This window comes from Leptonychotes weddellii, chromosome 6, assembly GCF_054177405.1.
Source record: "Leptonychotes weddellii isolate Sample4059 chromosome 6, ASM5417740v2, whole genome shotgun sequence".
In the NCBI taxonomy this organism is placed as follows: Eukaryota; Metazoa; Chordata; class Mammalia; order Carnivora; family Phocidae; genus Leptonychotes; species Leptonychotes weddellii.
This window is the reverse complement of record NC_138374.1, coordinates 28,605,525-28,621,374: the sequence shown is the minus strand read 5'-3', so window position 1 is coordinate 28,621,374 and position 15,850 is coordinate 28,605,525. Positions and strand designations below refer to the sequence as shown.

The following is a 15,850-nucleotide window of genomic DNA, read 5'->3' as shown; positions in this document are numbered from 1 at the left end:
TTGAAAATATTTTTCTCACTTTATTTCTCATTTGTTTGTTTGTTTATGTGTTGTTTTGGTTTTGTTTTCACCATATAGAATTTTAAAATTTCAACATATGTAATGTCTTCATTTTCTTATGTCCTGCTTAGAAAGGCCACCTCTAGGCCAAGATTATAAGTAAAATCCACTCTTATTTCTTGTTTTGAATACTTTTTAAATTTTTTTCTTTTCTTTCTTTCTTTTTCCTTTTAAAAATGTTTACATCTTTGATCCAGCTAGAATCATTTTGATGTACAAAGTGAGGTAGGAATCCAGCTTTATCTTTTTCACAATGAGCTGTCTACCCCAGTATTAAAATATCCCAAATGACTAATCCAGGTTTCTCTTACTCATTTAAAATGCTACCTAAATTTGTGTATAGGCATATTCATTTTAAACTCTCTTGCTCCATTCCAAATGGTCTTAATTATTATCATCTTCACTTGCATTTTAAACCCTAGATGTTTGAATAGACCATCAGACCTCTTCCCATAATCCCCACCCTACTTCCATCCCTCTGTCCCTGTGTTCTCTCTCTTTATCTCTCCCTCCCTCTCTCTCTCTGTCTCCCTCTCTCTCTCTTTGTCTCTGTCTCTGTCTCTCTCCTTCTCTGTTGGTTATTTCTACATGGTCATTCCTCCAGATAAACTCTAGTATCATTTGTTTAAGTTCTAAAAACATATATACCCATATACCCACATATACATAAAATGTAGATGTTTGAATCACAATGGCATGCATTTATAGATTATTTTAGGAAGTTCTGACATCTTTACTATGTTGAGTATCACCATACCAGGAAGTGGTATGCATTTCCATTCTGACTTTTTTTTTAAGTTTCCTTAGAGTTTTGGCATTTTCTTCCTATAGGTCTGGCATAGTTTTGCATTTTTGTTAAGTTTATTCTTAGATATATTATTTATTATGTTTCTATTAAAGTGATATTTTTCCCATTATAAAAGCATATCAAATTATTTCATTATAAGGAAAAGTAATTAATTTTTTGTTTATTACATTTTAATCAGTCACCTTAACAGGGTCTCCTTTTGTTTCTAATAGTTTCTCAATTGCTTTTCTGGGTTTTGGGGTACATGTCACATTAACTTCAAACAATGCAAACATCTCCTTGCTCCTGATGATACTTACTGTGTGTATTTCCTTCTCTTATCTAATTATATTGGCTAGCATTTCCCAAAACGTGTAAAATAATTGTGGTGATCATAAACATCTTCGACTTGTTCCTGAGTCTAACAGAAATGCTTCTAGAATTATCATTGTTAAATCTGATGTGGGTTGTTGGGATACACACACACACACGCACATACACACAGCTTTAGCCATATCTCTTTAACTTAGAATTGTAGGGCTTTTATCATCTAGATAGCTTGTAATATTGATCCTGATTTCTTTATGACCTAAGAGTTGTACAAACAAAAAAATGGAGCTTTTAACTTACTATGTAATGCAGGAGTATTTATTCTACTTTTGTTATGATGTCCAGTCTTATTGCCTTGCAATCAGAGAATATGTTAATGCTATTTCTGCCTTTGCGAATCCATTGAGGTGTTCTTCATGCTTAACAGATGGACAATGTCTATAAATGTTCAACACGCACTTAGAAAAGATGTGTTATCAGATTGCAGAATCTGATAGACCCATAGGATCAACTCTATTAGTTATATTTTTCCAATCATCTACAAATCTCTACTTATTTTTTGGTCAACTTGACATTGATCTCCTTGGGTTGACAGAAATGAAATAAAGTCACTGCTGCTGGTGTTTCTGTCGATTTCCCCTTGAATTCCCTGGGGCTGGTTTTATGACTCTTAATGCTGCACCATTTGGTGCATAAAGATTTATTATGGTTATATTCTCACTGTAGCTTGGACTCTTTCTCATTATAAAGTGTCTCACCTTTTTTTTAAAACACTTTCCGACTTTAAAAACAAAACAAGAACAAAACAAAAAAGGCCTTGTCTATAACTAAAATTACGATCCTAACATTCTTTTTGTCAGCGTTTGCCTGTGTGCCTTCTTTCCTTTTACATGTAACCTTTCTGGGTCGTTCTCTTCAGTAGTCATTTCATGCATATACCATGTAGTTGGGTTGAGGTATTTGAACCAGTATGGGAAACTTTTTCTTTCAGTAGGAGATTGCATCACATTTACATTGCCTGGCATAACAGATAAGTTTAGTCATAATCCAGGCATCTTATTGTTTGCTATGTTTTCTGGAGGAAGTCTGTTAGCCCATGGAGCCCATAAAATTACGTGCAAAATTTTGCATAAATGTATATCTGTCATGAGGGAGCCCATAGCTTGGTTCAGAACCACTTCTCCATATGAAACACCCTCAATTCCTTCAATTGCTCCCACGACAGGAGATCCAGACCCCTTGTCTTTCTAGAGTCTTCTTGACCTGCCTACTTTGTCACTGGATTGTGAGTTCACTGGGGGCAAGGAGAGTTTCTGACAAACCCCAGGCTGCTGTTTATCACAGCTCCTTGGAAAGACTTGGTTTTACAGAGAAAATTCAACACTCATGAGCCATCCGATTGTCTGGCTCTGATTCTGTTGAGGTGGCCTTGCTTGCGCTTACTTACCCGCAGGTTCTGTAACTGAACACAATAAAGCTCTCTTCATCAGTCCTTTCTATGAAGGTCACACAGGTGTGCTTCTCCCAGTGTCTCATGGCCTGCTTAAAAATGGCCCTCTGGCTTCCTGAAATGACAGGGCAAGCCTCATCACTGCACTGATGTGTCCATGCCTCCCTCAGATGCCGTAAGGCATGCTGACTTACAACAATGCTTGTTCCATTGAACGTTGGGTGACCCAGAATAGAAATGCACTAGGAATAAGGATTTCCCTTGCTAAGAATATAACCTTCCTGAATTACCAAAACTCAGAGAGTAAGAGTTGTGAATGGAAAAGAGGGTAAAAATAGATTTTCAGAATATCCCAGGCTCTCCAGCTTTTCCTTTGAATGGAGAGTACTTCTTTCTAAACTTAAAACAAAAAATCTTACCCAGATTATTCAATTTGAAAATTTTAGGCTTTTGAAGTAGCTCACCAGCACTGCATTCTGCAGCCTCATTTTATTTTATATCTACAGGAGCATGGGTCCATATGCTCTAAAAAGTTTGTTTTCATGTACATTCATGTTACTTTTGCATGGGGCTGCAGTGTTTTCTGGTGGATCCTTGAGCCTCATTTTCTATAAAGCCTTTGAAAACAGGTGAATTTCATACTTTCTCTGAACATGTCTTCATATTTCCTTGAGTGGAAATGTGTTGAAAAACAGAGCAATAAGTAAATTGTCTTGGAGCAAGAACAAAGTAGTTGTAAATTCTGGCTGATAGTTACTTACAGTTAATATGTATTCTTTAAAAGAAAAAAAATCTATCAATCTGAGATAAAGAAGACTATTTTGATTTTCCTAGAAACAATGAGAAGGATCTAGAAAAATAGTTGTTGGGGGGATACAAAGGACGGTTGGGGGTGGGGTCTGAGTTCTAGAATGACCTCATTGCCAAAAACAAACAAAGCACTGGGGAGGCTTCCATCATAGTCTGGAAGACCTAGGTGTGATATCATATTGTCCCCCCAAAAATACATACAGAATAAAGAGTAACCTAGCTGTCCATTTTTTTACATCTTGATATTTTTTAGTTCAAATCATTTATAGCTCACTCACCAAAATAGCAATCCCATTAATTACAGAATAACAAAAACCACCATGTTAAGAAAGTTCTCTACATAAAATTAGTTAACTTTGATGAAGGTTATATAAATCTTTGGTCAGAAAAGCACACCAGATCTGAAAGAAGAACACAGTTAAGCGCCAGAGAACAAAAGCAAGTAGCTGGTTAAAATTCCAGTATTTCAATTCTTTAGGCACACTGCTTTCTCTCCTAGCAGGACTGGGAGCTTCCTGAGGGCAGGTGAAGTTTTGGTCATCTTTTTATCACCAGCACCTCATTAAGTATCCAGCACGAGAAAGCCCTGGGTTAACGGCAAGGGAGTGATGCTGCCGGGAGAGAGAAGGGGAGGCCTTGCTCCATGCTCTCGGTCAGCTCCCAGGTCCTGTCGTCCACGTCTTCACAGCGCCTTTACTCATCCGTGGTTTTCAGTGGCTTTGGGACATCTGCCTCATGGACCACCTCTCACAGAAGTCATAGATCCGCAGAAATGAAGCCGACTTGTGCATGCAGTCAGAATTGAGAGGCCAGAAGAGGCAGCTCTACGTGGCTTCTCACTGAGGTCTTCGACTACCCCTGGGCCACAGGCCTGCTGTGGGCATAACTGTTGACCATCGACTACGCGTCGCCGCGCTGTTCTAGGTGTTGGAGGCATAGGAATGAAAACAACAGGAATAAAGATCCCTGCACCCACAGCATTGGGCAGAGACAAAAAATAGGCGAAACAAAAATAAAAGTCAAAGCATTTCAGGTAATGGGAAGTACCATAAAGACTAGAAAGTGGGGTGCTGAGAGCAAGTGGCTAGTGGGGGTGCCAGGGAGGCAAAGAAGGCCTTTCTGGGGATATGTCATCTGATCTGAGACGCCAGTGATAAGAAGAAACCACAAGAAGGTCTGGGGAAAGAATGTGCTAGGCAGACAGAGGGCAGGGGCAGGTGTGTTAAGGCAGGAATGAGCTGGGCATGTTCCAGAAGGGAGAAGTACCTGTGAGGCCAGCGCACAGGGACTGAGGAGGACAGAGCAGGAGCAGGTAGGAGACTGGGTGGGACGGGGCCAAGGGCTGCCTGGCGGAGGGCCTTGGGGGCCATGGTCAGGAGCTTCAGTCTCACCAGTAGTGATGGGAAGCCAGTGGCTGACATACATATTTTAAAGATAATAATACCAATAGTAAACAATTACTAATTACTATGTGCCAGGCACTATTCAAGTGCTTTATCTACTCAACTCGTTTAATTCTCAAAACAACACTATGGGCTAGAAAATATTATCATCCCCACTTACGGAAGCGGCGACTGAGGCCCGGTGAGGTGAAGCGACTTGCCCCAGGGTATACGAGTGGCGAGCGCCACGGCCAGGATTGGCCACGTCTAATGGCCCACTCTGCTCACCTTGCGTATTGCTGCGGGGCTGGGGACTGGTGCAGGGCACGCACCCAGGCAGAGGCCAGGTCAGCCCACCACGTGCGGCTGCTCACAGCTGCCTCCTGCCTGGAGGGCTCTGCTCACCTACCCATTGTGCAAACCCTGTCTCTATTTCAAGACCAGGATCCTATGTGACCCCCGGCATGAAGGCTTGCGGACTAGGTGACCACCTTTGAGGACACAGCCCCAGCAGAGACCGCAGTTTTGCCAGGCTACATTTCGTAGCCCCTGAAAGGCATAATGGGGCATTAGCAGGTAGGACTGTGGTGCCCCAGCATCTACTCTACCCTGGGGAGGACACTGTCAACCTAGGGGGACAAAGCCCCCAGCCCCAAAAGGAGGCCTCCTTTGGGACTACTGACCAGTGAAGTTCCCGCCGATGACGTAGGGGATGACCCCTCCGGGCCATATTCTCTCTGTCCTCGAGGTTGTGGCTCTTCGGACCCGAGAAGAAAAGGTCTCAGCTCTGGCGTGTGAGGTCCTGGGGCTGGGCAGAAGCATGGCATTCTCCTCGCCATCTGCAAGACAGGCACGCTGCCATTTACTCTGCCTTTCATTCCTTCTGTACATTATGGTTAAGACTACATTATCCATGAATCCACAAAGAGGGGGGTTAAGAACTTGTGTTCTAAAGGGGGTATTTGGTCTGCTCAGGGTTTTGAACCCCTGGGTGTTAGTAAGGTTGCCAGGGCTATGATGGAAGCAGGTTGCCTTGTCGGAAGCCTTGAACAAGGGCCTGTGGGGCTCAACAGCAGCCCGAGATCCTCAGACTCAAGCGGGCCCCAACAAGGCATCCTCTAGGATGGAGGTGAGTCAGGGATGTGCCCTCTTCTCAGCGCTGGGAGAACTTACCGAGCCAATCCCCTCCCTGACCAAATGCCCGTCAATGTTGCAACGGTTGAAAATAATTTGGCCAGTCTGACAAATAAAGTAAACCAGTCTGTGATGTTGGGAAGACAAACTCTTCGCAAGATAAACCCCTGGAAAAAGCAGAGCCTCATAAAGTCCCCCAGCCCTTCCCAGTCTCTCGGCACAGCTGGACCTTTAAAAGAGGGACGTGGAAAAGAAATGGAGGCTCTGTGAAGGTTCTGAGTCCAAGGTGTGGCCCCGGAAATAGCAGAGATAGACAGGTGGGGTGGAAGCGCTCGGACCTATGGCATGCTAATAACCCTATTTTATTTTATTCATTGTTCAGACAACGTAAGCTTTTGTTTTCAGTCTACTTGCTTAGACTTCCTCATTATTCTCACTTAGAGCATTTTCTTTTCAGTTTCTATATCTTTTCCCTAAAAATCAGCTTTTGATTCTGTTGATCCCTTTCATTTTTTAGGATTTCATTAATTGTATTTATTTTATTACTTCCTTCCATTTTCACTTATTTTATTCTGATGTTTCCTTTCTAACTTCTTTTCTTTTTTCAAAACTGGAGACATAACTCACATACCATAATAGACATTCTTTTAAAGTATACAATTTAGTGGTTTTTTGTATATTTGCGAAGTTGTGCAACCATCACCACTATAGAACTCCACATTTTCATCACCCCAAAAAGAAACCTATTAGCAGTCACTCCCCATTTCTACCCCTTGCCCCAGTCCTTGGCCACCAGTAATCCACTCTCTGTTTCTATGGATTTGCCTATTCTAGACATTTCATATAAATGGAATCATGCAATATGTGGCATTTTGTGTCCGACTTCTTCTACTTAGCATGTCTTCAAGGTTCATCCCTGTCGTAGCATGTATCAGTACTTTGTTACGTTTTATGGCTGGATAATATTCCATTGCATGGATCTACCACATTTCGTTTATCCATCTCTCAGCTGGACATTTGGGTTGTTTCTACTTTTCGGCTATCACGAATAATACTAGTACGAACATTAATGTATACATTTTTGTGTGGACATATGTTTTCAGTTCTCTTGGGTATATGCCACAGACTGGAATTGTTGGGTCATACAGTCACTTTATATGTAACCTTTTGAAGAACTAGTAGACTGTTTTCCAAATCGGCTGCACCATTTTACATTCCCATCAGCAATGTATCAGGGTTCTAGTGTCTCCATATACTTCTCAACACTTGTTATTGTCAAGCTTGTTGGTTATAGCCATCCTAATGGGTGTGAAGTGGCATCGCACTGTGGTTTTGATTCGCATTTCCTTAATAACTAATGATGCCAAACACCTCTTCACGTTCTTATTAGTCATTCACATATTTTCTTTGGAGAAATGTCTATTCAAATCCTTTGTCTATTTCTTAATTGGGTTGTCTTTTTACTGTTATAATTATTCTTTGTATATTCTGGATACCAGACCCTTATCAGACATACGATTTACAAATATTTTCTCTTATTCTGTAGGCTGTCTTTTCATTTTTACAATAGTATCCTTTGAAGCATAAAAGTTTTAAGTTTTGATGAAGTCCAATTTATTCATTTTTTCTTTTGTTTCTTAAGCTTTTTGTGCCATATTTTAGAAATTACAGCCTAATCCAACCTCACAAAGATGTATATCTATGTTTATATCTATGTTATATCCACAGTTCTATAGTTTGGGTGCTTATACTTAAGTCTTTAATCATTTTGAGTTAATTTTTGTATATGGTGTGAAGTAGGGGTCAGTTTTATTCTTTTGCCTGTGGATATCTAGTTTTTCCAGCACCACTTGTTGCAAAGATTAGTTTTTCCCCTGTAGAACTGTCTTGGCACTCTTGTAACAAATCAGTTAGCCATCCTCTTCTGGCTTCTTGAGTTGAACGTTTGTCACATAATTTTCAATTTTTCTTATATTCTACTATTAACATTTTAAGGCTAGAATTTCTCTGAGTTCCATTTTACCTGCACTCCATCATTTGACATGTACATTTCAACCTTAGACATTGATATATTCTGTTAGCTCCATTTAGACTTTCTTCTTTGATCTTTGAGTTATTTAGAAGTGTGATTTTTTAAATTTCTAAATATTTCTTTCTCTGTGGGTGTTACCGATTTCTAACATTGCTTTGTGTTCCAAGGACCCATTCTCCAAGGTGGGGGTCAGCAAACTTTTTCTGTAAAAGGACAATAGTAAATATTTTAAGTTTTGTGGTTAATATATTCTCTGTTGCAACCAACCAGCTCTACCACTGTAGTGTGATAGCAGCCACAGACAATATGTAAATGAATGGGTATGGCTGTGTTCCAATAACAGTTTATTTGCAAAAACAGATGGCAGGCTGGATTTGGCCTCCTGGCTGTTGATAACTAGTCCATGCTCCAAGGTATCAATTCTTTGGCATTTTGAATCTTCCTTTGCAGCCCAGTACGTGATTGGCTTTTATAAATGTTCCATATGTCCTTGGGATAATGTGCATCCATTTCCATAATTGATGGTTAAAGGGTGTTACATATGTTATTCACATATTCTGTCTACAACTATTTTGGCTCTTTGGTGTATCAGTTACTGAGAAAAATGCTTTAAACAACCCTGACAACTAAGACTGTGGATTGTCACTTTCTCCTTTATTCTTAATTTCTGCTTTGCATTGTTCAAGGCTATGTTATTAAGTAATACAAGTAAAGGGCTTTTAAATACTCCCAGAGAATTATTTCTTTCATCATTAATGACCCTCTCTATCTGTAATAATGTTCATCCATAATAAAGATTATTTTGGCTGATATTAATGTCACTATATCAGTTTTGATTAGTGTTTGCCTCATAGAGTTTTTTCCCACTCATTTATTTCCAATCTTTTTGTGTAATTGTGTTTTTTTTAACGAGTCATTCAACAGGCATTATTCTGTGAGTAAATTATATTTCCCACAACAATAACACAAATTTTACAATGGTCATATTGTTGGGGTTCAATTTTTTTTATTGTATATGAAATGGTTTTTGTAAATTGAAACTTTTATTGAGATACTTGTAGATTCACATGCAGTTGTAAGAAATAATAGATTTTGTGTACCCTGTACTCCATTTCCCCCAACAGTAACATTTTATGAACATTTTACTATAGTACACTATCACAGCTGGATACGGACATTAATTTATTCCACTGATCTCATTCAGATTTCCCCGGCATCATGTATACTTGTGTGTGTGTGTGTGTGAGTGTGTAGTTGTATGGAATTTCATCACATGTACAGGTTTGTGTATCCACCACCACATTCAAGATACTGACCAGTTGCATTACCATAAGGATCTTTCATGTTGGCATTTTATAATCATATCCACATCCCTGCCCCTCTCCTCTCACCCATCCCTAAACTCTCAAGCACCAATCTGTTCTCCATTTAGAAAATTTTGTCATTTGAAGAATATTATATACACGGAATTTTATAGTATATCACCTTTGGGAATGGGCTTTTCTTACTTGGCACAATTCCTTGGAGATTCATCTGAGTTGTTTTATGTATCAATAGTTTCCTTTTATTGCTGAGTAGTATTCCACGGTATTCATGTACCACCATTTGTTTAACCATTCACCTGGGAAAAGATATCTGGGTTGTTTCCTGATATTACAAATAAAGCTGTTACGAACATTCATATACAAGTGTACAAGTGTTTGTGTGAAGATAAGCTTTTATTTCTCTGAGATAAATACCCAAGAGTGGAATTGCTGGGTTGTATGGTATGTGAGTTGATTTCTGGGTTCTGTATTTTGTTCCATTGATTTATGTGTTTATCCCTCTGCTAATATGACATTGTCTTGATTACTGTAGTTATATAGTAAGCCTTAGTATCTGGGAGAGTGATAATTCCCATTTTAGACTTCTTTTCCATGATTGTTTTAGTTATGTTCCCATATAAATTTTATGGCTGTCCATATAGATTTTAGAATAAGGTTGTCTATGCCTATTAAAAAAAAAACATGCTGGGATTTTGAGAGGAATTACATTAAACCTATAGATCAATTTGGAGATAACTGGTATCTTTACCATATTCAGTCTTCCAATCCTTGGACATAGTATGTCTCTCCATTTATGTAGGTCTTTCTTGATTTCTTTCATCAGCCTTGTGTAATTTTGTACATGTTTTTTAAAGTGTATAGGCATTTCATTTTCTTTGAGTGCTTATAAATTGTATTGTGTTTTAAATTTTTATTTCTGCATAATTATTGTTAGTATATAGAAATGTAAGCAATTTGAGGGTTTGGCCTTATATCTGCCATCTTGCTGAAGTCACTTATTAGTTCTGGGATTTGTTTTTTGTTTGTTTTTTTGTTTAGATTCCTTGGGATCTTCTACATAAACAAGTCGTTTGGAAATAGAAACAGTTTTATTTTTTCCTTTCCAATTTTCATGCCTTTAATTTCTTTTTCTTGCCTCATTGCAGTGTCTATAACTTCCAGAATTATGTTGAATAAGAGCATGAGAGCAGACATCCTTGCCTTGTTCCTGGTGTTAGGGGAAGTATTCAGTCTTTCACTACTAAGTAAGATGTAAGCTGTAGGTTTTTGGCAGATGCTCATTATCAAGTTAAGATAATTTCTCTCTATTCCTAACTTGCTGTGTTTTTATTGTAAATGTTAGATTTTGTTAAATGCATTTTATGCATCAGTTGATGTGATCATGGGATTTCTCTTTTTTAGCTTGTTGATATGGTAAGGTTACATTGGTTGATTTTCAAATGTTGAACCAGCCTTGCATACCTGGAATAAATTCCACTTGATTATGGTGTATAATTATTTTTTATACATTGATGGTTTCGATTTGCTAATATTTTGTTGAGGATTTTTTAGTATAATTGTGATTAGATTTTAGGTATATCTGTTTTAGACAAATAGCTACATTTTTTTCCTCGTTGTTCAATCTGAGACTTTCTCTTTTAACAGACGAATTATACTTATTTTATAACTGACATACCTGGGCTTATTTCCTTCTTTGTGTGTGTGTGTGCATTGTTTGCTATTTTTTTCCTTTGCTTCTTTTTTTTCTCCTTCATTGCTTTCGGTAGGATGAAGATATTTTCCGTATTTACTTTTTATTTCCACTATCTCCTTTCTATTCTTTAGTATTGATTTTAATTTTTAATGTTCATACTGGACTTAACAAAGTACAAAGAATTCGCAAACTACAAGACGGATCTGAAGAAATCAGAATCTCCATTCTCATTCTGAGACTACAAGGATCTTAAAGTATTTTAATTTATAAACAGACCTCCCGATTTTTCACGTTATTGTTTACTTGCTTTTAAGATCCCAAATTAGTTACTATTATCAATGATTTGTTTGTTTGCAATACAGATTTACATCTACCTTCACATTTACCATTTCTTTGCTTAATGCTACTTCTTGCATCCCATACCTCCCTCCTGGAAATGCATCTTTTATTATTCTTTCATGATGACAATAAACTCTCAGTTTATTTTATCCTCAATCTATTTCATCTTCGCTCAATTTATTTTATCCACACTCTGGAAACTAAGTTTAGCTGGGAATGTACAGAATTCTAAGTTGACAGATGTTTTTCCCTCAGCACTTCAAAGATAGTATTCCAGTGTCTTTTGGTCTTCATTGTTACCAACAGGAGGTATCCTTATAGTTTAATGGTCATTCCTTCACCTCTTATCTGTCTTATCTTTTGTTCTGTTCTCCTTCCTCTCCTCCTCTCCTGTCCTCTGTTCTTTGTCTTTGGTGTTTCTCAGCATCATTATAATTGTCTAGATGTGGATTTGTGTGAATTCTCTGCTTGGGACTCGGTACAATTCTTCCTTCAACTGTGGAAAACCCTAATTCCTCATCTGTTTGACCACTGCCTCCTCTTTCCCAGTCTCTCTATGAACGTTCTCTCATCTTCAAGAATTTCTATTGATTATGCACTTAACAGTCTCATTTTATCCATTTTGTCCCTTTACCTTCTTCCATATTTTCTTTATCTCTCAGTGGTAAAATTTGTCTGGTTTCCTCAGATCTGTTTTCTACTTCACTAATTCTCTCTTCAGCTGTGTTCAATATACTATTTATCCAATTCCAGGTTCAACAATATACTTATCATTTCTAAAAGCCCTATCTAGTGGCTTCTAAATCTGCCTGTTCTTTTTTCCTCCCTACTGTAGTTTCAAATTCTTCGATTGGTTCTTTTGCTATATATACTTATTTAATCTCCTTCAGATGGTTCTATTATTTTCCTATATCTTTGGGTACTAATTCTCCAATTTATTGTCTCTGCTGATTCTCCTCCATGGATTAACTTTTTGTGTTTCTAATGTTTTTATTTAAAATTCATTTTTAGGAGAGATCATTCCTTTCTAAAGGAGCCCCATATGCCATCAATTATGAGTGTGACCCTATTTTTTGTTTTTTCAGGGCTTTTGGGATTCTAGGGTCCTAGATCAATTTTTATGTTAATTTCTAAGTTTAGGGTTTCCATATTTAGGAAATGTAATTTGAGAACTTACACTACATGGGGAACAGGCTTTCAGATTCAGTTTCTCATAGATGAGATATTTTCACCCACACTTAGAGCCTAGGAAAGATAGCAAGATTTCTTGCCACTCTTAACCACTGAGCAGAGTTTTTCTACTCTCTCTCTCTTTTTTAATGAGTATGAAGCCCTTTGAGGGTGTTCATTTTATGCAAGATCTCAGCATTCACTTCTTGCTTCACATGGGACCAAGGCCGTATCTCCTGTATTTATAGGCATGAAGACACCAGCTCCCTGTCCCCCAAATCTTAGCCCAATTTGAATGCCCTCTGCACATTCTTGCCACCATCTGAAGCTTAATTCTATGGATTTGTGTCCCCTATTCTCTTCTGATCATGGACATTTCCCTTTCTATCCTTTGTTCTTAACTCTGTATCTTTTATTTGGGATGGTGGGAAGGTTATATATTACTTTCAGCAGTTCTGTATTTGTATAGGGGTTCCCACTAATTCAGTTAGTCATATGAACAAGGCTGTCACGTAATACATTTTTAAACATGAAAATAGTTGTTTTACTGGTAGAATTTCTAGATCAGAAGTCATACACTTGCAACTCTTGGGATAAATCCAACCCACAGATGTGCTTTGCTTGGCCTGGACACTTTTGGCCCACACTGTGTTTTTGTTGTTGTTGTTGTTGTTTTAATATAACTTTAGAAGCCAACTTCTAAAAATCAAGGGATTTCACTTTAGGATCCAGATTTTCTAGTTTTTCTTTAAAGACAGAAAGATGTGGCAACATTGGGCCCATGTCCCATCATTTACAACCCACTAGAGTTAGGTTGTACCTGCTGGCCATAGCCATGGTACATGTTTTCCTGGTTGTCAGAATCTCTCCCCCACTTCCCATCATCCTATCTAGCCCACCTCCCCCACTGACATTACCTGCTGGGCCTCTGCAGTTATTCTAATTGGCTATCCCAATCCTAGACTACAAATTACATCCAACTGCATTCAAATGTGAGTTGCCCCCATGGGCGGGGAAGCTCCACGGGGCCAGCAACCATGGCTGGCCTGTTCACCACTCTAGTCGCACCCAGCACAGTGCCTGGTTGGTGGTAAGTATTGACTGCTTTTGTAGTTTGAATGAATTAATTAAAGAATGGATGAGTTATTCTAAAAATAAACAGCCCAACAGTCCAAACAATTCCATGGTGGAAACTCCTCCAAAATGTTGGCAGCCCTAACGCCCTTAATGTTTAAACTCTGAGAATCACCGCGTCTTAAGTAATCACAGGCAGCGATGTAGCAAGTGGAAGTTTATTATTCATTTCCCATAGGGTTTTCAACAAGTCTCTTAATTTTCTTCTGCCGCCAACTCTCCTTTGGGAATTGGGCAGAAATAGTTTTCTATTCGAGGGAACAACACTGAGACATCCCGTGTTTCTCAGACAAGCTGTGCTTGCTGTGTATGCATGTGGGCCAGTATGGTTAGGGCTAGGCTGCAGCCGAGTCAGCGTGGGAAAATCTGAAGTGCACCTGGAAAGAGACTGGGGTGTAATTTCCAGAGATGGGTTATTGAATGACAGCTTCCCCCTCAGTCCAGTGAGAAATTTAATTTGCCAAGGACTCAACACAGGAAGCATTTGCCGATTAAAAATACATCTAAACAGATGTTCTGCCTAGCCTGGAAGAAGGATCTTAATGCAACTGTCATTATTGGATTTTCTTGGATTACGACTATCTGGAATCAGAGTCCACATAGGAGGATGTAATTATTTATTATGGCCAAGAGTCCTACATTTGAAGAGGAGCTCAGGGGCATCTGAAAGGATTTAACACACCGGGGGTGGGGTGGGCTGGGGGATAAAGTCCATTTAAATTCTCCGGCTCTGGGAGTGGACCCTGTCCTCTGTGGAAAAGCAGGACGGCCACAGCTATTCAAGGTTCCTTCTCCAGCTGAAGGTACAGGCGTGTCATAAACAGAACCAGGCCTACCCCAGCCTTCTCAAGTGAGGCGCTGGGAATTTTCCATGATTCGACTGGTCAGCCCCACACTGGAAGCAAACATCCTGAGAGTCCAGCCATCTGCACACCCCCCACCCCAGGGTGGTGGGCAACATTGCACCTTGCCTGCGAACCTTGAAAGACTCAAGAGTAGCCCCTCGGTGAAAGTGGAGACTGGAATATTCTGCATGATGGTTTTCAAACCTGGCTGCACATGTGAATCAACTGGGGAGCTTTTTAAAAATTTTGGCGTCCACCACCTGCCCTGAGATTGCAACTCAATCAAACTAGAGTGGAGTCCAGGCATGTGAGTTTTTAAAGCTCCCAGGTAGTTCCAAAGCACAGGCACGTTTGAGAACCACTGATACTGCCCAAAGGTTAGGAGCAGGGGGTTTAGGGTAGGGAGACTTAGGCTCAAGGTAAATGCTGCCATTTGCTACTTGTGTGGCCGTGGATAAGCCACTCTTCCTGCCTCCTGAAGCTTCCTTCCTGCTGCATGCTAGCCTTGTGGGCACTGAACCAGGTAATGAATGTCAAACGCCTGCCATGGTAAGGGCTCGATGCGAGCTTCAGTAATCGCTAGCAAGGTCTGCATTTGGGGACGGGCTAGAAAGAATGCCTAAAGTTAGGTTCAGTGGCTACACCCAGATACACTGACATTAGTGACATTCAGGGTTTTGGGTGCTGAGCAGTGCTTTGTACCCAAGCGTGCGTTCTCTAGTGCAAACAAGATTCCGTTGTGATTTCCTGCAGCACAAAGCCCTTAGGAACTGTTACTGGGAGTGAAAGGTCCATTCTCTTCTACGAATATGGTTCTGGAAATCGGGCTCTATCCAAAGTCACAGCTTCATCAGAGGAGTAGTTAAACAGTCCATTTCATTAATCCTATTAGCAGCCCTGAAACGCATGCTGAGCGCTCATCTCCAGGGGAGGGAGACTCCTCGGACCAGACGGCCTGCCAGGGGGATGCTGAGTGAGCAGTTCTCTGAGCCCAGCCCTTCCCAAAGCTGGAAGCACAAATCCCTGCCGTCAGGGCTGAGGGGAGCCACATAATGCCAGGAAATAAACCTGCTGCTGAAGCCAGGGGGCCAGGGGGCAGATCCTTTCTCTTGCTTGGGCGGTCTCTTTTTCTGGGGGTGTTGGGAGGGGGTCCGGTTGTGAGGAAAGGGGAATCTGAGATTGACACAACTTGTCTTATCTTTAATTCAAACAAAAACAAGAGGCACCCACGCTGGCGCCTGACAGGGCCCCAGAGAGATGAATCGGATGGAGGGAAGGCTGGAGGCACAGGCTAGAACAGCCGGCCCTCGGCTCACCTCTGAGGGTGCCAAGGGTCTCCTTCCTCATCAGGCTTGCCCG

The 15,850-nt window shown here is 40.1% G+C and overlaps 1 protein-coding gene across 1 annotated transcript in view; it reads right to left on the bottom strand.

Annotated features, from left to right (window-relative positions):
- Positions 1 to 15,850, bottom strand: part of TLL2 (tolloid like 2) — a 115,393-nt gene that overhangs the window by 46,540 nt on the left and 53,003 nt on the right. Inside the window, exons 4-5 of the mRNA XM_081823729.1 lie at positions 5,503 to 5,658; positions 2,625 to 2,742 (exon numbers count right to left, since the gene is read on the bottom strand). Of these exons, the coding sequence (XP_081679855.1) occupies positions 2,625 to 2,742; positions 5,503 to 5,658 (274 nt within the window). The remainder of the gene's footprint in view (positions 1 to 2,624; positions 2,743 to 5,502; positions 5,659 to 15,850) is intronic.